The sequence below is a fragment of the Prionailurus viverrinus genome, chromosome B4 (assembly GCF_022837055.1).
Source record: "Prionailurus viverrinus isolate Anna chromosome B4, UM_Priviv_1.0, whole genome shotgun sequence".
In the NCBI taxonomy this organism is placed as follows: domain Eukaryota; kingdom Metazoa; phylum Chordata; class Mammalia; order Carnivora; family Felidae; genus Prionailurus; species Prionailurus viverrinus.
In genome coordinates this window covers 70278855-70304825 of record NC_062567.1, presented here as the reverse complement: position 1 = coordinate 70304825, position 25971 = coordinate 70278855, and the positions used below count along the sequence as shown (strand labels likewise).

General features: G+C 34.6%; 1 protein-coding gene across 4 annotated transcripts in view; it reads left to right on the top strand.

The window, feature by feature from the left end:
- SCAF11 (SR-related CTD associated factor 11) overlaps positions 1–25971 on the top strand; it is a 71825-nt gene that overhangs the window by 37511 nt on the left and 8343 nt on the right. For all 4 annotated transcript variants that reach the window (XM_047868009.1, XM_047868008.1, XM_047868006.1 and 1 more), the window contains 8 exons: positions 4009–4086; positions 7415–7515; positions 9656–9717; positions 17010–17068; positions 17446–17555; positions 18542–18643; positions 20257–20363; positions 21032–23743. In XM_047868009.1, coding sequence (XP_047723965.1) covers positions 4009–4086; positions 7415–7515; positions 9656–9717; positions 17010–17068; positions 17446–17555; positions 18542–18643; positions 20257–20363; positions 21032–23743 — 3331 coding nt within the window. The remainder of the gene's footprint in view (positions 1–4008; positions 4087–7414; positions 7516–9655; positions 9718–17009; positions 17069–17445; positions 17556–18541; positions 18644–20256; positions 20364–21031; positions 23744–25971) is intronic.

Below are 25971 nucleotides of genomic sequence, written 5' to 3'. Positions count from 1 at the left end.
AGCATTCACAATAAAATGTATGCTCTGTTTTTTAATACACATTACGGTGTAAAGCAGTGATCATATTCTATTAATTTTGTAGCTGTATCACAAAATTGAATGGTGATTGAATTACTTTATGAAACTAAATTAGATACTTACAAAGTATTGAAATGAGAGTCATATTGGTTTAAATAGGTGATTAATTGAAGACTAATTTTTATTGTATATAACGAATAAAAATGGCGAACAATCATGGGGTTTTTATTTTGGTTGTATATAAGGAAAACAAAATTTGGGATAATTTTCTTCAAAACTAAAATCACATTTTTTAAGCACAATTAAGTATATTCAAAATTTTCTACTTTAAATGTGTATTTTTAAAAACCTCCAACTTAAAAACAAAATTAGTTATGTTAGTAACAAACTATGAATAAGTAAAATATCTGACATTTTCTGAATGGATAGCTGCTGGATTATAAGCGTGAAATACCCTTGGGGCTGCCTTAAAAGTAAGACAGTATAAACCATTTTCAAAAACCTGTTTGTAAATTTTATTTACAAAAATTAACAAAAATTTACAAAAATTAATGTGTAATTTTATTAATACCTGTCATTGATGGTGTCTTTGAACTTTGCCATGTTAGGTAGCCTTGTACTTTTTTTATAGTATACATTAACAAAAAAATTAAAGATCCTCTTAATTTTTTTTTTTTTTAATTTTTTTTTTTTCAACGTTTATTTTTCGGACAGAGAGAGACAGAGCGTGAACGGGGGAGGGGCAGAGAGAGAGGGAGACACAGAATTGGAAACAGGCTCCAGGCTCCGAGCCATCAGCCCAGAGCCTGACGTGGGGCTCGAACTCCCGGACCGCGAGATCGTGACCTGGCTGAAGTCGGACGCTTAACCGACTGCACCATCCAGGCGCCCCATGATCCTCTTAATTTTTAAAAATATGTTTTGATTTCTTTTTCATTCTTCTTTAGTCTTAATTTATTGAAGTATTCAATGAAGACTTGAGGATAACTGAATTTCTTTTCTGTTTCCCCTCTGAAATGTTTTGTTAAACTCTTCTAAGGTCAGAAAGGTATACCATCATTTCTCGACAGCCATTGCAAATGTACTTTGTCTACTATAGGTAGCTTGTTTTCTGACATGTGCTTTCCTTAACTGAGGAGGATAACTTGGTTTTCAGCATTTTTTCTGATGGCCGAGCCTGAGCCGAAGAAAACCTATTTACTTATTTTCTAGTAGCAACTAGATTTAGAAACTTTAAGTATATACAGATTGTGATAATATATATCAGTGGTTTTCCAACTACTTTTTTCTGTTTTGTAATAGCAGTAGAACCCTTTCTTCAGATGAAACCTGAAACAAATCTGTGGCAGTTATGCTTAAGGAAAAAAGAACAAAAACAAAATCTTACTCAGAACCCCATTATTTGAAACAGATCAAAATGGAATGGCTCAGGTTGAAACTGTTAGTTTGAACACTAAAGGCAAGAGTGCCACTTACTGATGTCATCCGAGAAAATTTAATAAGAAAATAATAAGGTTATGCAATTTCAGAGTTTTTGAACGATTGGGTGCATCTGATATAGAGTAAATTTCTTGAACACAGTGGCTTTCTTTAGATCTTAGTGTTACAAATTGAAATAGATATAGTAAAATGAAACATATTAATTTCCATGTATGCCATGAACTTTGCAAACCAACAGAAAATCATTAAGAACTCCTGTCTCTCACATGCATGTATAATAATACATCATATTGTATTATCATTTTTGTTAATAAACCAGTCTTTTGTTGTTGTTGTTCAGTGAAGTTAGTTGATATTTAGAAGACTTTACCCAATGCTTAATGTATGCCATACACTTCTAAACTAATTCCGTTGATTCCCTTAAGAACTTCAGAGATAAGTTCTGTTATCCCCATTTTCACAAATGAGGTAACCGAGATACATAGAGTCTGTGTAACTTGCTTAAGGTTATACATTAGGGCAAGATTTGAAAGTAGACAGCAATCCAGAGCTTCTGTACATCTTTCTTAATAGTTTTTTTTTTTTTTAACATTGAAGGAAGCAAACATGAAGGAAGCATTGTTTTATCTTTTTATGAATGTTTATCTAAATTTACCTTTGAAATAGAAATAAGTATACTCTGAAACTTTGGTTATTTATAAGAAGTATGTGAAAGGTTTTACTTTTAAATATTCTTTTTAATTATAAATATATTAATACAAATTCTAGTTTAAGAAATTTCATATAGTAAATGCTAATGTAAACATTCACATTGTCAAATTCTTTGAACTAGAATTGCTATTTGCAGTGCAGTTTTAAAAAAGATATGGACAGCTTTATGTCACTACTTGTTGCAAAGCTTCTTATGGTTGTTTTCTGTAGGGAAAGTAATAGCATCCTAAATCCATGGTACTTGGAACTAAGCTGAGCTGGCTTCTACCAGTCTGAACCGATTTAATTTAGTAAGGTCACATTTCCTAATAAGATGTGGTAAAGCATTTTTTCAAGGCCTACTTACTTAACAGGAAAATAAAAATTACTTTTTAGCACAGTAGTAAAGTAACTCAATTTATATTTTGGCTGCTCTCAAAGTGATTCACAGACTTTGTGAAAATGTATTCTATGACTAGAGGCGACATTTGTCTGATCTATCTGAACTTGTATAAGCATATCTTGATATCTTCCAAGGTCCAGAAAGGCAAAAATCACAGCATTTTTCACCAGGGAACATACGATAATTTGTCAAAATTCCATTACTATCTTGTGGTCTTTTAGAGTATTGCTAATTACATTGTTAAAATCCTGTTTTACTTTTGTAATCATGTGTATTAATGTCACCTTTTGGTATTTTCATATTGTAGAGAATCTTCCCTCCTGCCCTAGTGGACAATATACTCCATTTTAAATTATTTAAATAAGATTTTTTTTTATATTTAAGGTAATCTTTACACCCAACGTGGGGCTCAAACTTATGAGCCTGAGATCAAAAGTTGCATGTTCTACTGACTGAGCCAGCCAGATGGCCCTTAAATTATTTAAATAATATAAACCTATACGAATATTTAAATAGTATTAACAGAGAAACACTTAATAGTTGATACACATTAATTTTGAAAGTACAGGAAAATAGTATTTTTATCAAAATAAAGTTCATTTAGAATCAGAGTGATCAAAAGACAACTTTCCTTAATCTATAAAGAATGCCTACATTTCTATTTGAAAAAGACCAGCAACCTAATAACAAGGTTAGGCAAAGGGCGTGAATAAACAATTTAAAGAAAAGGAATTTTGAAAAGCCCTTAAAAATAGGAAAATATGCTCAATCTTACTTATAAAAAAGGAAATGTAAATTGAAACTGTTACAGCATATCGTGCTATTAAGAATGGGGCCACTCAGAAATAGTAATATAAACCAATGTAAGGTACATAATTAAGAGAAAAAATTCAGTTTAGCTGTATATTAAGAAGGTACACCATATATGTATATATGCATTGGATATCTCCTAAAGGATAGTATAAGGAATGACTTGCTGGTGCAACTGTCTATTCAAAATAATTGATTTGGAGAGAAATTAATTAAGTCATAAAAAATTAAAATCTGTAAGGGACCTGCCCAAGGCATTCCTTCTACCTCTGACTTAGAATTGCCCAATTATTTTCTTTAGATTGCAGAGCTGTCTAGTTCTCCTTTCAAATTGCCAGTAGTTCTCAACTGGGCAAGCAGGTCTTTGTAGGTATTATCCTGATAACAGAGATTTTATCTCTCTTGTTGATCTTTGTATTGCGCTTAACCTAGTGTAGGGTAGGAGCACAGTAAACATTTGAATGAATTGAACAAGTTTAAGGTATTTATTACTCTGTGACATGATACAAGTGGAAAGTATTTTATCTTTGAAAGAAGAAAAAATTATTTTTCTGTTTCCTTTATTCTAGTGGAAAGCTTAATGTGTTATAGTTTAATGTTGATCTAAGAAATGTTTATAAAGTTATAATTTGTTAATCATTTTTCAGATACTGGCTTCATGTCCTGTTGATCGAAAACCATTTCAAGCAGTGTTTAAATTGAGTGCATTGGAAGGTTGTGTTAAGGTAAAGCTTATATTTTACTTTGCAACATGAACCGTATAAACTTAGTTGAGATGATTTTGCTTTAATAGATTTTCAGTTTGAGTATATTTATGAATTGTTCAACTTTAGGTTTAATCTGTGATTATTATTTCTCTTCAGCATGTAAAGCCTAGGCTTTACTACAAGGACAAAAATTCTGAACCTTTTTTTTCTTTGTCCTCCTTAAAGAGGTCAAATCCATGGTGGTCCCCTTATGATTTTCCACAATTTTAGATGGTTTAAAAGAAGTTTCACATTTAGTGTTAATTGCAAGATATTTAAGGACTTTTGTATGTCAGAAACATTTACTGATTAATTGGATTGTGCTTTGAATACTTTTTTCATTGAAAAGGTTTGAAATGGAATATTAGATTCAAAAACCAAGCACACAAAAACTTAAATTCAAAATACCCACAAATTGTTTTTCATGAAAAACATCACAATGGTTGGAAGAGTAAGCCAATAAAACTAAAAATAAAATGGTGTCTTTGCTTTTAAATGCTGCTGCTTGAAGGAAAGTGAGTGATTAGAGAAGGATAAGGGGGTTTGTAGGGATCCTGAGAGACTTCTCATAGTTTCCAGGTTGGCATGGGCAGGTGACTTTATTCTTTTATGAAGTACAATTTTATTGTAATGCTTAATCCTAATCACTTTCATGAAATTCACATATACATACCTTGTTGATGTTATTTATGATTATGAACCATGATTATGATTTGTATTTAGATTTATTTTTGGCTTATAAATAAAAGAAGTAAAAAGAAATAGGAACATATTCCTGAGTCAGTGAGTAAAAGGTGAAAAGAAAAGGAGAGTGAGTAAACTGTATGAGAAAAAGCTTTCTTGAGGTATCAGTAACAAGTCAGGAATGGTGTATAGCTGAAATTACTTTAAGAATTAAGAATTCTTGGGAGTATCTGGCTGGTTCAGTCAGTACAGCATGCGACTCCATCTCTGGGTTGTGAGTTCAGGCCCCACGTTGTGGGTACAGTTTATTTAAAAAAAAAAAAAAAAAAGAAGGAGGAGGAGGAGGGGGAGGAGGAGGGGGAGGGGGGGAGGAGGAGGAGGAGAAGAATTCTTACTATATATAAATGTGATGTTGTTGATGGGGGAAAAAACTGTTCTCAAATAGCACTATAAGTCCATAATAGCTTGGAAGCAACATACAGCTATTTAAGCATATAAATACCTCAGTGTAGATATTTATAATTTGTTTTGATATATTCTTACCAGATGTGTCTCATTGACATAAGGAACAAATGAGACTGCAATTCAAATAAAACAACATATGTAAAAAATGATTTTGCTTGTTGTAATTCTATTTAATTCTATTAAATTAATTTATATAAATTAGTATGTCTTAGAGAAAAGATACAACATTGTATACATGTGTAATATTATGATCGAATTTAAAGCATGGCTTCTCTGAAAGACAGATTCTCTATTTTTCCAGACTATGTATATTATGTTGCTGAATATGTATTGTCATGAACTAACTTCCAAAGATATTTTCCTATAAAATTGTGTTTTGTTGCTTCATGTGAAATACTGTTTTGTTGCTCGGAATAGAAATTTATGTTTTATTTAATATGGTTTATATTTTACTTAAATTAAAATTTTGGTGTAGTGTTAGCCTAATTTGGTTAGACTTAAAAAATATTTCTTATGGCATGATATTACCTACATACTCTTAAATATTTTCCTTTGACCTTTACTTCTGAATCTTCACTTTATTATCTTTATCCCTTTCCAACTAAACTTGAAGGAGATATCTGTACTTGGCTCCCTCTTCACAATTGCTTTTCAACTCCCATTGAACATTCACCCCTATTGTTTTATTTTCCTAAAGCTATCCTCACTAAGGTTCAGAATAATTTTTTGTTTTCTGCATGTGGTGCTCTTGACTGCCCTTTATTTTCTTTGGTCTATTATAGGATATCCTTTTATGAATGTTTGTATGTATGCTTGCTTGTTTTACTTATCTGACCTTTCACAATCTTCTTTCCTATCTCTCTGCCTTTTTAGAAATAATTTCTTAAATTTTAAATGCCTTTCAATTTTCTAGGGATACTTTTTAAAAAGTCTTCTCGAGTACTCCAGTAGCTTTAAACTCTTACCTATGTTGTATGGCTTCTAAAATTCTATCACTAGCCGAGACCTCTTTCCTTAGAACCAGATTTATGTTTTTAAGTACTTGTGGTCATCCCTATTTAGAATCCAGAATTCATCTGGGAGTTTTCTATTTTTTTCTCTCTCCATCATCTTTGCCTAGTCCTCCTGCGTACTATCTTAAATTTGTTTCTTCTTCATTCCTTTTTTGTTACTTCTTTGTAGGCTCTTATGCTGTCATCCATACTGCTTCTGCCAATAGAAATATACTACAAGCCACTCTGTAAGATTTTTAGTAGCCACTTTAATTTAAAAGAGTAAAAAGATAACAGGTAAAAAATAATTTTACGATATATTTTATTTAACATATGTAGTATGAGTACATATAGTATTTTCAAAGGATTATTATTGAGAGATTTTACCTATTTTTGTTGTTGTTCTATGTCTTTGAAGTCCAATGTATATTTTACACTTAAGGTACAATTTCATTTCAAACAAGCCACATTTCAGGGCTCAGTAGCCACATGCGGCTAACAACTATTGTCTCAGACAGTATAGATCTACACCATTATAAGAACTTTCTTCTGGTTTCCTGGCCTTTATTGTCTCTCCTTAACTGGTTCATTCTCCACATCACTGGCAAAGCTTATCCTAAAAATCAAGTTTGATCATCTTACTCACTTGCTTTAATAACTCCATTTATTTCCTGGTTCCCATGGAATTGTTTTCTTATTTGAGGGTCTTTACAGTGTGGTCCTAATATATTACATCAACTTTATATCCTGCTGATATTTTCTTCCCTGTCTGTATTGGCTTCTCACTGTTCTTCCATTCAGAATATTTTTTCCTTAGATAAATTCCTACTTGTTAAGACCAACTCATAAATTACCTACTCATTTAAGTCTTCTCTGTTATCCTCAAATAGAGTTAATTTCTTATAATAAATAGATCTGTGCTCATGAGCACTTTATCTGTTTACATGCCTCTCACTATTTTGTTTCCCCAGAGCTTAGCACACTTACTACTAGCCTTATGGTTTAGCATGCTTGTGCATGAATAAGCATGTGTGTTTGGGCTACCTTTTCATTCAGACAATTTTTGTTTCTTTAATTTTTTTTATCCTTTCAAAGGAGAATTGGTATGTGATCATTTGTGATGCTGGATTATCAACTCTAAATACATGATTTTGCTTTACTTCTAGGTTCAAGTAAAAAGACAGTTGAGAGAAACAAAAGACAAGAAAAATGAAAGCTCTTTTAAGAAACCGCTCTTCTATCGTGAAAATTCTAAAAGCTGTATGAGGTTAGTGATGAACTGTAGAAGTGGAGTCCAAATGTGTAGCACCATAAGATAGCTAATTAGAAAAGTGCTGGGGCGCCTGGGTGGCTCATTTGGTTGAGCGTCCCACTCTTGATTTCGGCTCATGATCCCAGGATCATGGGATTGAGCCCCTCGTCGGGCTCTGTGCTGAGTATGGAGCCTCCTTGAGATCGCTCTCTCTCCCTCTCCCTCTGTCCCTCTCCCCCACTTGCACTTTCTCTCTCTCTAAAAAAAAATAAATAAAATTAAGAAAAAAAAAAGTGCTTTATTTTTTTTTTTTTTTAACAATGTGGAGTTTAAATGTATTTAATTCTTTTAAAGCACATACTTGGTAATTTTAAAAAAGACTAGTTGAAATCTTGAGAGTAGAATTTGAATTGTATCTTTGATGAATTGTTTTGTTTTAGTTTTTTTCTGTAATCTGTTCAGATATTTTTGTGAAATAAAAATGTTATAGCAGTGTAAGTTAAAGGTTACTTATTTTTTGTATATGACAAACCAGGAATGAAGAAGCACTGTTGCACTGACCGCACATTTTGAGTAGCACTGCTCTAGTATTTATGGACAAAAAGTAGGAAGTAACTAATAATATAGCACATATTCTTCATGAGACAGTTACAATTGAAGCTGCTTATTATCTTTTTGATTTTACTTCTTTGTATTGTAGCAAGTGTAGCAGGCACTTGGTGCCTACCATAACAACCATTTGTGTTTTAAAAAATGTTTTAACATGTTTGGATTTATTTCTTTAAGTACTGTTTTTAAAACATAATTGCCTAGAAATATAGTGCTTATTAGTACTTGAGTTTAGTAGGTATTTAACATATTTTTTGAAGTAAATTGAGTTAATAGTATACTGGAAATTAATTTATTATTAATACTTATATTGTTCTAATACATTTAAAATTTAAGCCCATTTTGATCTGACATATATTCAGAGCTGTCCAAAATTGTATTCTTAAGAAATATATATTGTAAAATACCTAACTAAATCTGATTCATTAGTACATTTAATCAGAATATTAATTTCTTAACAGAGTATATTTATTTAGTTACTAAAACAGTTGACAGTAATTCTTAAGGTTCATTAAATCATGCCACAATTTATAATCCTGCAACTCTTCAGCTCTTTTTGGAAGTTATGGACTTCTTTGAGAATCTAAAGAAGGCTATAGACACCTTCTACCAGAAAAACATGTCATAAAACCTACGTTTGTATATGATTTTAAGGGATTTATGGGACACCCATTCCGAGAGCCCAACCATAAATCCAAGTTAGTAACTGCATTAAAGAAATTTTATTAAGATTTTCTTTTAACTGTATGAGTCAGTTTTTGAGTTTTGCATTTATTTTTAAATAGAAGATAGTAGCACACTTTCCTCAGGCACACTGAAGAACTTCTGCAGCTTCATTCTTGATACATTATCACTAGCTATGACTGTCACGGACATGCATTTTTGTGCTTTCTCTGAATTACCCTACCTGAGAGTATAGTGGTCATCACTGTACATCCTGTAACAGAGTCATATCGTGGGTCTAACACAGCTGAGGTAGTCCGTATGTTTGACTGCTTTTTCTCAGGGATTTGTGGTAGTGGGATGATATACAGAAATAATAATTTGCTTTTATCCACCAAGTCATCCCCTTCATGATTCCTCCCAAGGTGGAAAGTCTTATCAACTGTTGAATATAGTACATTCATTTTGGACTCTGTGGATGTTTTTAGCATCTCATTCAGTCTTATATTTCCTAGTCTTTACAGCACTTAGATATCCATTCATTGTTGCCTCTCCCTTCTAAAGACTTCTAAGTCTTTACAGCACTTAGATATCCATTCATTGTTGCCTCTCCCTTCTAAAGCAGTAAAAAACCCCGACACCCCCCTCCCCCTTTCCCGATACTTCTATTAGTTCCAGGGGAAGAGATTGCGATGGTTTTTTGTTTTTTGGTAATGAACCTCCATTGTAAGTCATAGGAGTGGGAGTGGCCGCTAGTCATGCTTTCTTTGCTAGAATTTAAAACCTCGTGCATAATTTCATTTTGGTTGACGGTGAATTGTAAATAAATGAGCAGAGTGACAATTTTCTTTTAGTTATTTCACCTCTTTATTGATGTTTGCAGGAAAAACGTCATAAAAGAAGATCTATTATGTGCAAAACTTTATGATTTGAAGATAACACACAGTAAGTGACTTTTTTTTTAATTTGTATTTCCTACCTTTTTTTGTTTCTTACTTTACTATTTGTGTTAAAGTTCTTACTCTTGGTTTGGAAAATAGTCATCCCTAGAAGCCACTGAGCTCTGTACATTGTGTCAGTCCTATGTAAACTGTTTTCTTCCTGGAGTGGTTTTTGCTGTTCTCTGTCCCAACCCTTTTTATGCTCTGCTTGGAGGGAGGGAAGAGATTGTGATTGAGTACATGTGTATACGCATGTGTATGTGTGTTTGTGTTAGAAAAAGAAGAGAAGTGTGTCTTCTAATTAGTTGGTGGTTAGCAGCGTGCACATGGTCTTACCCCAGTCATTAGTGCAGAAGTCCTTAGGGGAGATGAGATAAAATACCTTGCCGGCCAGAAACTCTAAGTAGCAGCCTTACAGTTGCTGGGAGGTCTGTGACAGTGAGTAGTTCACAGTTTCCAGAAGCTGTGGTTTGGCCTCTAGCTACACTTCTAATTTGAAACTTTGTTTGGAAACAAAGCACCTCTTACATATTTATCTACAGGAGCAGTTAAATGTTACTGTCTTTTGTTCTTGTGTAGTACATGGTTCTCTCATACAGGAAAGCTTTGCAATAGGGCCTGAGAAAAATGGTATGGTAGTGCTTTGTGACTCCTCCTCAGTACTGAGGCTGTTCAGAAGAACAACTTACTGAGCTGTTTGTAAACAAGTGGTGAGCATTTATTTTGCAGGTTAGGGTACAGTGAATTTTTATTTATAGATAGAAGTAATGAATTCATTGTTCTTAAATGATAATCAACTCATTTTTTATACATTATGAAGTTTGGATGTTGTTACTTTCCCTGATTGGAATTAACATGACCTCTCAGGTTTATAGATCCTCACATTTCCTGCCTCTGAATTTACTATTAACATGAATTGCACTACAAGGACTTCCATGGTCAGATAGCACTTTTCTTTTGTTAAAAACCTTAGATATCAAAACTTTGTTTTTCTGTCATTGCTATATATTAGCATCCTTTTTTTATGGATAGTCTTTGCTCAGTAACTCTAGGAACTGATATAAAATTTACTGCTGAGGAAGATTAAATGATGTTATAGATTTTCTCGCTATAATATGGCATGCTTTCACTATAGTAATCTTAATTTTAAGACTACTGTAATTTCCTGTAGCATATATCTTCTGCCTGGACTTATTTTTAGGGAGAAGACTATTTCTGTCAGATCTAACACTGTCCAAGGCCTCTAACCTAGTGCTGTGCCTACTTAAGATGCCTGAATTATTTGTTTGATTTAGGATAGTCAGAAATCTTCATTGCAGTTTATGAGTAGGTACTACAGAAGTACTGATACACAGTTAATTATGAGGAAATGTCTTACAGGACTAAGAGATTAAGTTAATGTGAAGGTAGAGTTAATGGCAAGTTTTACAAATTAAATACGTCTTTATTTGTTTACCCAGTTACACTGAACAGGAGCCATTGTGTCTTAAGGGTACTTTAAATTTCTTTTTATAAAAAAACTTGAGAAAACCTTGTCCCTTTACCTGGGACTGCTTAATTTTAGAAGCAGGAATGTGCATTTATGCCTGAAGTTATTTATCTTTATCTTATATACTACTCAAACTAATGAATAGAGCATAAGAGGCTATGAAATTTTTTTATCTAGATTATAAATTATTAGTATAACATTAGTAAAAGTCTAGCAGGCCTCGTAGAGAATTTTATTGGAAGTTGGGCCTCTTGGGTTTTGTACTGGTTTTTCCATTAAATCATCTGTGACTCTAGGAAAATTATGTAAACTAATTTTAATTAGTTTAATTTAATTTAGTTTAATTTAGTTTCTTCATTTAAGGAAGATAGTGTTGCCTCACTGAAGATACTGAGGAAGGTCAGCTAACCTACCTTTTGGCAGATTTGTTAAGGAAATGTCACTTTTCATTCTTCACTAATGCTAGATAACTGAGTTGTCATATTTTTTTAATTTTGAACTCTTTCATCTACTTTGTTCTTAGAATGAACATTAATCTTTGGTTTGGGCTAATATTTTATAATTGATGTAGTTTATAAAAAGTATACCCTTTTCAGGCATGTCTTAATGGAGTACTCCTTTAAGTATATGCTAAATCCATTTAATTATGGCTTTATTAACTTTGGAATCAATTAATCAAATTGTAATTGGGTTCCTGCCAAGTACTGGGCTCTAAGCTAAGAACCTTTTTTATACTAGTTTCTATTGTAGAAAAAGATGTTTTCATGAAACATCTTTTGGGATTAGTATTTCATGAAACATGTTTTAGGATATGCTGAATTCAAACAAGACAAGCTTCCAACTAAGCATACCAGATTGATAAGTGTAGCACCTGTTTAATTCTCTAATCCTTCCCAAAACCCTACCAAATTGAGAACAAAGGAATGAAAAATTTAAAGCCACAAGACAAAGAACTGGAGAGAAGAGACAGCAGATAAAAGATGTTCACAAGTCTTGAAAGTGATTGTGTGAGGTGAATGGTAAATTGTCTTAGCAGATGGGGCTCCTAGCTGGCCTAGTTAGTAGAGCGTGCAACTCTTGAGTTGTGAGTTCAAGCCCCACGTTGTACGTGGAGTTCACTTAAAAAAAATTGTCTTAGCAGAAAGCTGAAATCTAAACTTTTCATGGGGAGAGTGGAGTTTAGAAGAAATCAGTTCACATACCACAGATCCTTAGACTGTTTTGAATCTGAAGGTCTCCATTATCTTTGAAGGCAGAGATATGGGTGCCAAAAAACAGAATTGGTAAAAATGTTTTAAAGGACTTTATCCTGCAGATTCTTGGTTGAACAGGGTAGGGGGAGTAGTCTACACCCAGGCAAAGACTGGAGGCTTACTCTCTAGAGGGAATGATTAAACCAGATTAAAGTCTGGCACAAATGAGGATAGAGGAAATAACCCTAAAGAGAGGGAAATTAAGGCAAATGTTAAGGCCTCTAGTTCTCTACCCATGGTCTTTTCCCAAAGCACTAGCAGTCTTGTGTATTTCCAAAGTGGGAGATAGGAGACATCTTCTGGGTTATTGTCTTGCCTAAGAGAAAAGACTTGAAATATTGATATTTGGGAGTCTACAAATGAAAAAGCCATATCTTTGCTTGATCATCCTACAGTGAAACCCATTAGTTGAAAGGCTCTGACCACCGATCCTCACCATTTTCAATCAGTATTTTAGTGTCCCACAAATTAAGGATCACCAGGTATTTGAGGGAAACCTCCAATATAACAGAGGTCAAAACAGAGATAAAAGGAACCTGATAGAACAAACCAAGTGTTGGGAAATAGGGAACAACTTAAAAATTAATATGGTCAGAGATAAGAGAAGGGATACTTCCTCATTGAAACAGGAAAGACTAAAGAAAGAAAACTTTTGGAAATGAAATATATAGTATAAATTTTAAAAATTCAGGGATAGATGATAAGCTGAGAAATCTCAGAAAGTGGGATGAAAAGTTAACCAGACAACATATTAGTCTGTGAGGTTCAGTACTGAATAATAAAATTTCAAAAAGGAAAAAGTCCAAAAGGCAGAAAGTTACCAAGAAAAGTTACTACAAAGGAAACTTCTCAGAATAGTAGGGTGTGAGTATCCAGATAAAGACTTAACCTAACACCTGGTAAATTAGGAAAGAACTGACATGTTTCATAAAATTCCAGAACACTACAGATCACAATTTCCTAAGAGGTTCTGGAGAGAGAACAGACCATGTATAAAAGAATGTTATCAACAACGGATGGAGCACTAGAGCAATGCCTTGAAAATTTGGGGGAAAATAATTACTAACCAAGGACATTCTAAACCTTGTTAAACTGACAGTCAAGTGTTAGGGTAGAATAAATACATTCTCAAACATGTAAGAGCTCAAAAATTGATTCTCATACACCCTTTCTCAGATTTCTACTGGAGGGGGTGCATGCTCCACTAAATGAGAAAATAAATGAACAACGTGAGATTCAGAAAATGAGTTCTGAACCAGCACAAAGATAAATGGGATTATTAGAATGATAGAAGATAGTTGAGAATGATCTGTTAAACAACTTTTAGAGAGTTACCAGTTCAGACTGGAGCAGGAAAAAGGAACAGTATTTCCAAGAGAGTGGGAAACAGACTAGGTAGATGCATTAATGTGTTTGTATTAAGAGGAAATGTATACTTGTAGTGTTAGTTATTTTTATGAAATTTATTGACAAATTGGTTTCCATACAACACCCAGTGCTCATCCCAAAAGGTGCCCTCCTCAATACCCATCACCCACCCTCTCCTCCCTCCCACCCCCCATCAACCCTCAGTTTGTTCTCAGTTTTTAACAGTCTCTTATGCTTTTGCTCTCTCCCATTCTAACCTTTTTTTTTTTTTTTTTTCCTTCCCCTCTCCCATGGGTTCCTGTTAAGTTTCTCAGGATCCACATAAGAGTGAAACCATATGGTATCTGTCTTTCTCTGTATGGCTTATTTCACTTAGCATCACACTCTCCAGTTCCATCCACGTTGCTACAAAAGGCCATATTTCATTTTTTCTCATTGCCACGTAGTACTCCATTGTGTATATAAACCACAATTTCTTTATCCATTCATCAGTTGATGGACATTTAGGCTCTTTCCATAATTTGGCTATTGTTGAGAGTGCTGCTATGAACATTGGGGTACAAGTGTCCCTATGCATCAGTGCTCCTGTATCCCTTGGATAAATTCCTAGCAGTGCTATTGCTGGGTCATAGGGTAGGTCTATTTTTAATTTTCTGAGGAACCTCCACACTGCTTTCCAGAGCGGCTGCACCAATTTGCATTCCCTTGTAGTGTTAGTTATATCAATGATAGGTAATATAGAGAAAAAAAAAGTAGTTATTAACCTTAGGAAAAGCAAGATGTTGTAAAAGAAAAATAATAATTAAGTTCATGGTTCAGCTGTGAATAATGTTTATATAGTTACAATAATGTAGTACTGCTTATATCAAATGTTGATATATTAAAAGGAACAGTGGGTGGAAGCACCTAAGGACGTGGGTAGGGAAGTGGTAGAAGAATAAAGCCTTTATCTGCTATGGTAAAAAAAAAAAAAAAAAAAAAAAAAAAAAAATTAGAAAATACCTGAAACCAAAAAAATCAAGGTAGAGTAGTATAAGCATGTTATTTAGAAATAAAGAGGCAAATATTAGAAAAAACACTGAAGGGATTTGATGAGTGCTTTTAGGGAATGGGAATTTCTCTTTAAGCCTAGAAGTGCTGTTTGACTTCTTAAAGTATATACATGTGTTACTTGATTGATAAAAATGAAAAGGGGTGCTTGGGGGGTGAAATGAAAAGGGGTGTCTGGGTGACTCGGTTGAGCGTCCACCTTCGGCTCAGGTCATGATCTTGTGGCCCATGGGTTTGAGCCCCGCGTCGGGCTCTATGCTGACAGCTCAGAGCGTGGAGCTTGCTTCGAATTCTGTCTGTCTGTCTGTCTCTCTCTCTCTCTCTCTGCCCCTCCCCTGCTCGTGTGCACTCTATCGCTCGCTCACTCGCTCTCTCTCTCTCTCTCTCTCTCTCTCTCTCAAAAATAAATAAAGAAATGAAAAGGCCTATCATTGCTGTCCAAAGGTAGATTAGTAGGGTAGATTTGTGAAATGGTCTCTAGGAGACCACAATTTAGATAAATCCACCAGTATTGAATGTTTTTGAGATTGTTATTGGAGTTGCTCAGTAATTACCTGAAAATTACCCAGAAATAGGTGAAATACCATTTGGACTAGATACTCATATTTAACATTGGCAGAAAACAGTTCTTCCTGTAGAGAGCATTCTAATGGCTTCCTGAGATAGGTTTGCAAGTGAAGGAATGCTATGTAAACACAATATACTCAGTAAGTAGTAAATGAATGAAACCTGAATGAAAACAAAACCTTACCTACCCATTAGGGTGTAAAAGACGCTGTATAGCTACAATACAGCAAAACTGCGTCTAGCTGAAGGAAATAGTTACTTCTAAGAATGTGGCTGGGTACCTATCACACTTTTTTATTCCTGGCTTCTTTATGCAATTAAAAAAAATCATTATCATCTTTTAAATATGCATTGATGAATAAGAAAATAAGCTCCTGGAACTCAGCCAGCACCCCTCTTTCCCCATTGTTGAAATTACATTTGTTAGAACACTTCTGGGTGGGAAATGTGTGAAGGATGCAAAAATAGCAGGAAACCAAACAGCTGTTGTGTAGTAACTTAAATGGAAATTAGTATGCTATTAAGTAGAAAGTAGCCTATTACCAACCGGACTGACAGAAGACACCCCAAATACATATGGTCTTTACATGAGCAGGAAACAGGCCTCCTCACTAGAATGATTTATTTTTAACAAAGTCACTAGGCCCTTTGTGAGGCAAGCAAGGCAGAAGATTGAAAAGACCTATTGTCATTTTCACTGTACACTTTTTCTAGAGTTCTGAGGTGAGAGCAATGACCATAGTACCAGTAGCGGTTTATTGCAGACAACAAGTGTATTGATAGGTAAAGATGACTACTAATATAGGCTTCATGAAGAACAACTAGAAGCCGTAATCTATAAAGATGTTAACACAATTTTTGTGGTTAGCAGAAATTGTCCTTTATTTTTCTTAGTGTGGAAATTTGTATCCATTGAAATAAATTTGCAGATGTGACAGGTAAAACCAGAAATACCCAAATCATAAGCATTGTAGCCATAAACATTGCTATAACAGAGGGCTATTTTATCAACACTTCTGCACTTCTTAATTTTAATTATAAAGTTTGAGGAAGAAGGAGGGTACTTGATGTTGGTGCCAGGAGCTAAATCATAATTTATGGCTGACAAGGGCTGATGATCCCAGTTCTCTGGTCAGCTCCTACTTGAGGTCAGTTAACTGCCTGATTTTTAGGTTATAGCTGGAAAGAACATATTAAGTGTGTTACTGATATTAAATAATTTCACATCTTGTGTATGTGTATTTTTTTTTTTTTTGTAACAAGATGGTTTAAGTTTGCATAGGCTGCCAGAAAATGTTGACTAGAATTTTCATACTGATGCTCTGAGCATGCTTCACACCAGTTGTTTTGTGTTGTGGCTTTTTCTTTGTACCTGCAGCTTAACAAGATAAAATTAGCATTTGGAAAAATTATATAAATGCAAATACTATTATTTTAAATTTAACTTTTCTACATATTTTAATTTTCTCTTGTCAGTATGCCAGTATATGCCAGTATCAGTACTGGTTTACAACCTTTTGAAATAAAAATTAAGACAAGGTAACGGAATCTTTTTATGTCTTTGTACAGGAAACCCTACACACAGTGAAATGGAAGGAAAGAAAAATGCAACAATAAAGATAAATAAGGTTTGTAAAAATAGGGGCACCTGGTGGCTCAGTCTATTTAAGCGTCTGACTTCAGCTCAGGTCATGATCTCATGGTTCATGGGTTCCAGCCCTACGTCAGCACAGAGCCTGCTTGGGATTCTCTGCCTCTGTCTCTCTCTCTCTCTCTCTCTCTCTCTCTCTCTCTTTCTCTCTCTCTCTCTCAAAAATAAAATAAACATTAAACAAAATTAATAAGGCTTGTTCAAACAAAAATCTTTTTCTTATATAATAACACCTTATGGTTGTTTAATACATAACTCTGTAACTCAGGTATATCAAAATGTTTAAATTATAACTATTACCAATTATGGAGGTTTTTTGTTTGCTGTTTCACTAACTTCTTTTTACTTTTCTAGCCCCGAAGATCAAATCAGTGTACAAGTCAGTGCTTCAGAAATTTTTTCTCCAATATGTTTTCTTCTAGTAATCACATTGGAGAATCTTCTTTTACCTGTAGAACTTACTGGTTAGTATTTATTACTTTTAATGGATGCTTTTATACTTGATGTTTAATTATTATAATTAACTTTCAGTAAAAATTTAAGTTTTGGCTCAATAAACATAAAGGCTCACCTTGTGTTTTGTTTTTGTTTCTCCTGGAAAATAAATTAGTTCAAGGAAGGAGATCACCTATTATTTTGTGACCCTCTGTATTATGTGATGACTGCCTATGATCTAGTGGGTTTTGTTTTCATTAATAATGAGTTGTTCTACACAGGCTTTTATTTGATAGATAAGTAAAGCTACTTGCTAAATTTAATCAAGAAGAACCCTTTTAGAGTAGATCCAGTCGTCTTTGAATCTGTAGTGACTGGCATATGGATACTAAGTAGATGTTTGTGGAATCTGAAGATTAAGTTGGGGTTTTAAAATCACTTACACTTAGCTTTGGTTAAATGAAGAAGACAGGTTTAAGATTGTATGATTTAATTTCAGAGCTTGGCTCAAGGTACCAAAGAAAACAGTAACATCTGAGTAGCCTTTTAAAAAGCTGAACTATATCCGTTTTGATTACAGTAACTATACCTTCCTCTATTTTTTCCTTTTGTCTTACACTTAGTTTCTGTTGGGAAATTGTTGCAGATACAGTTTCTACTGGGATTGCTTGCTACAGCTTTGGTTCATGGTTGGTTCATGGTTCATAGAAAATAGTGTTGCTTTTTCTCTCAGTAACATGGATATTATTCTAAATTGACTTTTTAAAAATATCCTGTCACCTAAGATATAAATTCAAGCATTATTTTTATGAATCAAATCAATATAATTTTGATTTGTAATGTAAAAAATTTACAGGAATGAATTCATTTTGAAGGTGTTTAGAAAAAGGTACTTCTTTTAAATGTGGTTTATAATGTTAGGTACAAAAATTTTTCCTATTCATGATATAACCCACTTGTTATGCCGAACTTAAATTTTTGGAGTTCTGATGAAGGTCTAAAATTTATCTTTCAGTACAGAATTTATAGAGGTCAATGAAATGAATACATTGATTAGGCAGAAGAGACAGGAATTGGAATTGTCATGGTTTCCTGATACATCACCTGGGATTGGAAGGTAAAAAAAAAAATTGTTTACCAAAGTGTTCGCATGTTAACATGAGCACAGGATACCATTAAAATACTTAAGCACAGAGGTATCTTAATCAATAGTTGTGTTTCTAAGAAAGTTTTGTGCAAATGAAACGTGGTGTTTCAAATACCTAAAGAAGATTGCTATTTAAAGAACTCCTTAAAAAGTACCCCTATTTATCTGTTTAATAAGTATTAAGATATTTGAATCATTTAAAAGAGAGAGCACCAAAATGATAAGATTCATTATTAATAATAGTATTCAGATCTGTCATCCTTCTGTTTCCCCCATTCCAATCTTACCTTTGTGCTGTTAGCTGATGCACTGCTTTTGTCATGACCTTTACATCTCTATAAGAGTCTTCTCAATAACTATTTGATCAACTCTTTATACTTTGCCCTGGCATTCATGACTTTCTATAATACAGACCTTTCTTAGTTTAAGTCCTGAAGCTACTGTCACATTGCTAGGTGTATTATATATATACTTCAAGTTCCCATGTAAAGATTAAGGTCCTTGCCTGAGTTTTATATTTATTCCTGTAACGTTATAACTTTACCGTATATAAACTGCAGTATAGTTCTGCATAGGACCTTCACCATCTAGATGATGGTGGAGCATCAATAGAAGTAAAAATAGGAAGTCCAGATATATATAATGTAAAATCTCAGAGTTCTATATTTTTGTGTGTGTACAAGTTGCACAGTGTTTTTGAAGCTTTTCTCCACCTAGTCCATAATCTCACCTTATACTGGATAAAGTAGTTTTTTGTTAGGAGACCTGAACTGAACAAATAAGAATCAGAAAAAAGCTGAGAGTGGATTGGATTTTGATGCAGAAACTTAGGTCCATAAGAACACTAGGAGCTTAGGTTGAGAAACTTTACAATATAATAAGGCAATAGAAATCAGTTCTTTTCTAAAAAAAATTATTTATTTTGATGTTTTTACTTTTTGATACATGCTATAAAACAAATCTAACAAAAATATGATAACCATGTCTGTATGATATGCTTCAAATTCAAGTGATACTGTTCTGTTTCTAAGTTTTGTTATTTATTCATGGACTGATTTCTCTTTGCTAATTTCTTTAAAACCTTGATTTGATTAACTTGGCTAAATTATCTCTTTGGTTGTCCAGAAAGGGAAGGGGGGCGGTGCAAGGGGCATGAAGGCACTTTCTGGTTGGTGGAAATGTTCCGTTTTTTGGTTTGGGGTGGTGGTGGTGCTTACACAGATATATATATATATATATATGAAGAAGAATAAAAGCTAAAATTTTTTTGACAAAATATTACATTCAATTACTTAAAAGAAAAACATGTATTATATATGAAGTTACCGTTCAACCCTCTTGCCATTAATTTATCAGAAAAACATGCTTTTAAAAGGTTTTTCTTTGTAGCCAGTTGGCAGCCATCTTTGAACAATGAGTAACCTTGAATTTACATTTTTACTTATTTTGGCAAAAAATCATTTAAGTACACTGTATTTTAAAGTTGCTAACCTCATTTGGAAAAATGAATAATTTTAAATAGTTGGTATAATTTTTTTAAAACATTTAAACAAAAATGTCTTTGTTTTGTTTTGAATTTTCAGAATTGGTTTTAGACCCTGGAATATTGAAACACAAGTGCTTCCTCTCATCTCTTCTGTGTTGCCAAGAACTATTTTTCCTACAAGTACCATATCTTTAGAAAATTTTGGTAAAGTTTGTGAAATGTTTTCTAGTTATTAAAAAATTATTAGCTTTTTTCGATATCCTAAAAAGTGTTAATGACTTAGAAAAGCTATAAAAATAAAATGTAGATAGTAAGTTCTATGGATTTCTGTAAATATTTGGACAGGCATTGACTTTTAAATTGTTCCAGTTAGAATTTTTTTTTTTTTTTTACTTTAAGAAATTACATCTTCAATACTTTGAGGAACTGGTTAGAAGTCTCCTTTCTGTTTAGGGCTTCAGTGTCCAAAATGTAGATCTTTAGAAGTTACATCTCCTATTAATTATGAACAAATAGTTTCAGTCTTTATCTATTTGTGGATGACTCTTGTTTCCTCTTACGTTTTGCCTACGTAATACCAAGATGGTAGTTGTCAGACCAAACATATTTTCTTTTTTTTTTTTTTTACCCCTTTAAATTGCCCACATGAATTCAAATCTTGTGATAACTCATTTCCATAGCATTAAAATAACTAGGTAAATACCTGCTGTTACTTAGATGTTAGTAGCTATGTGCTTATTCATAATTTGATTCATAAGTATATTTTGTTTCACTCTATTATAGACATGTATTTTATGCTAACATAAGCTAAAGCCAGACTATTATCATTTATTGAAACAAACTTTTTACTTTAAAAAAATATATATCATTAGGTACCTCTTGCAAGGGATATGCATTAGCACATACTCAAGAAGGAGAAGAGAAGAAGCAAACTTCTGGTACATCAAACACCAGAGGATCAAGACGAAAACCTGCAGCAACAACTCCTACAAGGAGATCTACACGTAATACAAGAGCTGAAACAGTCAGTCAGTCCCAGAAATCCCCAGTATCAAATAATTCTGGGTGTGATGCCCCAGATAACAACAATCCATCTGTGAGTGTGTCCTCTTCAGCCATGTCAGAAAAGCAAACAAGACAGGCTCCAAAACGGAAGTCTGTAAGAAGAGGAAGAAAACAACCTTTATTGAAAAAGAAACTTCGGAGCTCTATACCTCCCCCTGAAAAATCATCTTCCAGTGATTCAGTAGATGAAGAAACAGCAGAATCTGACACACCACCTGTGTTAGAGAAAGAGCACCAATCAGATGCAGAAAGTAGTAACAGTTGTACTGTGCCAGCAAGTGTTGAAAATGAGTCTGCTAATGGCTTGAGAAGTTGCAATGAACAGGTAGAAGAAAGTGAGGAACATACTGAGAACCATGATACAGAGGAAGCAGTGGAATCTTCATATTCTGAGTCTCATACCGAAGATCCTTCTGTACTAGTTGGAGAGGAAGAGGATATTCAAAAAGTCGAAAATACAAGTGTAGAGGCTAATGTTTTATGTTTAGAAAGTGAGACTCCTAAAAATATTTCTGGAAAAGGAGGTGATCCATTGGAAAATCAAGACCAAACATCTGGACCTTCAGAATCAGAGGTAAAAGCAGACAAATGTACAGATCATCCTTCAAATTATCTTCCTACATGTTCAGGATCTGAAGTTGAAGTATTCCAACCTGTACCAAGCTTAGATGAGTTACCAGAGAATTCAGAGTCAGTGGTTAATGAAGAAAAAGTTATGGAAAGTCCTATAGTAGAAATTGTTGATCATAAAGATTTAACAGTAAAAACAGAACAGCTTGTAGATGGCCCCAAATTAGAATCTTCTGAGGGAAGAATTATACAAACAGTGAGCAAAAAATCCATAGAGGGCTCAGAGGCTCAGTTGCTTGAGCATGTTGAAACTGAAGATGTAGAAATAATTGCAACATGTGATACTTCAGAGAAAGAAAGTTTGAATAGTATTCAAGACTCTGAAAATAATTTATTAAAAAATAATCTTAACACCAAATTAGACAAATCTTTAGAAGAAAAGACTGAATCTCCTGTTGAACATTCCAGATCTACAGAATTGCCTAACACACACATTGAACAAATTCAGAAGCATTTTAATGAGGACAACAATGAAATGATACCTATGGAATGTGATTCATTTTGCAGTGACCAGAATGAATCTGAAATTGAACCTCCTGTAAATGCTGGTACCACACAATTGAATGAAAATTCTGTGGAGCACAGTTCTCAAAATAATATGCCATCTTCTGATCCTGCAAATGGAAAGGTTGAAACTGTATCTCAGCCATCTGAAAGCCCAGTAGATGTGATGGAGAAAGCCAAAAAGCCTCGTACCCGAAGATCTAGATTTCACTCCCCATCTACAACTTGGTCTCCCAACAGAGACACTGCACGAGAAAAGAAGCGGTCTCAGTCTCCATCTCCCAAAAGAGAAACTGGAAAAGAAAGCAGGAAGTCTCGATCACCATCTCCCAAGAAAGAATCTGCAAGAGGACGTAGAAAATCTCGTTCTCAGTCCCCAAAGCAGGATATCGCAAAAGAAAGGCGACGATCTCAGTCTCGATCTCCAAAAAGAGATAGCACGAAGGAAGGCAAAAGATCTGCATCACTCTCCCCCAAAAGAGACACTTCGAGAGAAAACAGAAGATCTCAGTCAAGAGTGAAAGATTCCTCCCCAAGAGAAAAATCCAGGTCTCGGAGCAGAGAAAGAGAAAGTGATAGAGATGGGTCACGGAGAGATCGAGATCGAGAAAGAAGAACGAGGAGATGGTCTAGGTCCAGATCTCGTTCGAGGTCACCATCAAGATCTAGAACAAAAATTAAGAGTTCATCATTCAGTAGAAATGACAGAGACACTTACTCTCCTCGGTGGAAGGAAAGATGGGCAAATGATGGTTGGAGATGTCCACGAGGAAATGATCGGTACAGAAAGAACGATCCAGAGAAACAGAATGAAAATACAAGAAAAGAAAAAAATGACATCAGTCCAGATGCTGAGGATCCAAATTCTGCTGACAAACATAGAAATGACTGTCCCAGTTGGGTAACAGAAAAAATAAATTCTGGGCCTGATCCAAGGACCAGAAATCCAGAAAAGTTAAAAGATTCTCACTGGGAAGAAAACAGAAATGAAAATTCAGGGAATTCTTGGAATAAAAACTTTGGTTCAGGTTGGATGTCTAACCGTGGTAGAGGTAACCGTGGCAGAGGCACTTACAGAGGTGGTTTTGCGTATACAGATCAGAATGAAAATCGGTGGCAAAACCGAAAACCCCTCTCAGGGAATTCAAATAGTTCAGGGAATGAGTCTTTCAAGTTTGTGGAACAGCAACCCTATAAACGGAAAAATGAGCAAGAGTTCTCATTTGATACACCGGCAGATAGATCTGGGTGGACATCTGCATCTAGTTGGGCTGTGAGAAAGACTCTACCAGCAGATGTACAAAACTATTACTCAAGACGAGGGAGGAATTCTTCAGGTCCACAGTCTGGATGGATGAGACAAGAAGAAGAAGCAACTGAACAAGGTAACATACTGTGTTTATTTAGTAACACTTTTATTTGAGGAAAGGGATTATAAATTTAAAACTTCATATATATGAATTGTAATGATCTGTACTTACAGTTTTATAATGTTAAATCCCATTTAACAAGTCACTTGGCATTATATAAATATATATATATATATATGTCAGTATTTATTGCCTTTTTTACTGCCCCTCCCTCCAATCTTGTCAAAGGCTTAACTAGTTTAAGTACAGTTGGCTACAATAGAAGAACTTGGGATTTTTTTAAATTTAAATTCAAGTTAGTTAACGTATAGTATTGGTTTTCAGGAATAGAATTTAGTGATTCATCACTTACATACAATATCCAGTGCTCATCACAAGTGCCCTCTTTAATACCCATCACCCATTTAGCCTATACTCCCACCCAACACCCCTCTAGCAACCCTCAGTTTGTTCTCTTTATTTAAGAGTCTCTTATGGGGGCACCTGGGTGGCTCAGTTGGTTAAACGTCTGATGTTGGCCCAGGTTGTGATCTCACAGCTCATGAATTTGAGCCCCACATCAGGCTCTGTGCTGACAATTCAGAGCCTGGAGCCTACTCTGGATTCTGTGTCTCCTTCTCTCTCTGTGCCCCCCCACCCCTGCCTGCCCCGCTCATGCTCTGCCTCTCTCTCTCTTAGAAATGAACATTAAAAAGAATAATGAGTCTCTTATGGTTTGCCTCCCTTTCTGGTTTTTTTTTTAATGTTTATTTATTTTTGAGACAATGCAAGAGGCAGAGTGCAAGCAGCAGAGGGGCAGACAGAGGGAGACACAGAATCTGAAGCGGGCTCCAGGCTCTGAGCTGTCAGCCCAGAGCCAGACGCGGGGCTTGAACTCGCGAACCATGAGATCATGACCTGAGCCGAAGTCGGACGCTTAACCGACTGAGCCACTCAGGTGCCCCAAAGCCTCCCTTTCTGTTTTTATCTTATTTTACCTTTCCTTTCCCTGTGTTCATGTTTTCTTTCTTAAATTCCACGTATAAGTGAAATCATATGATATATATCTTTTTCTGACTGATTTCGCTTCACATAATACTCTCCAGTTCCATCCATGTTGTTGCAAAATGGCAAGATTTCATTCTTTTTGATCACTGAGTAATAGTTCATTGAATTTTCCATGAATATTATTCAGTGATCAAACTGAGGGTTGCTGGAGGGGTGTTGGGTGGAGGGATGGGCTAAATGGGTGCTGGGTTAAATTAATGAGGGCACTTATGATGAGCACTAGATATTGTATATAAGTGATGAATCATTAAATTCTATTCCTTCTTTATCCATTCATCAGTAGATGGACTTTGGGCTCTTTCCATGATTTGGCTATTGTTGATACCACTGTTATAAATATTGGGGTACATGTGCCCCTTCAAATGAGCATTTTTGTTTCCTTTGGATAAATACCTAGTAGTGCAGTTGTGGTCATAGGATAGTTGTATTTTTAACTTTTTGAGGAACCTCCATACTGTTTTCCAGAGTGGCTGTACCAGTTTGCATTCCCACCAACAGTTCAAAAGGATTCCCCTTTTCTCCGCATCCTCGCCAACATCTGTTGTTGCCTGAGTTGTTCATGTTAGCCATTCTGACAGATGTGAGTGAGGTTATATCTCGTGGTTTTGATTTGTATTTCCCTGATGATGAATGATATTGAGCATCTATCTATCTTTTCATGTGTCTGTTGACCATCTGGATGTCTTCTTTGGAGTAAAGTCTGTTCATGTCCTCTGCCCATTTCTTCACTGGATTATTTATTTTTTGGGTGTGGAGTTTGATGAGTTCTTTATAGATTTTGGATACTAGCCCTTTATCCGATATGTCATTTGCAAATATCTTCTCCCATTAGTTTTTTTTATTGTTTCCTTCATGGTGCAGGAGACTTTTATCTTGATGAAGTCCCAGGAGTTCAGTTTTGTTTTTGTTTCCCTAGCCTCTGACGACATGTCTAGCAAGAAGTTGCTCCAGCTGAGGTCAAAGAGGTTGCTACCTGTGTTCTCCTGTAGGATTTTGATGGTTTCCTGTCTCACATTTAGGTCTTTCATCTATTTTGAATTTATTTTTATATATAGTGTAAGAATATGGTCCAGTTTCATTCTTTTGCATGTTGCTGTCTAGTTTACCTAACACCGTTTGTTGAAGAGACCATCTTTTTTCCATTAGATGTTCTTTCCTGTTTTGTCGAAGATTAGTTGACCATATAGTTACGAATC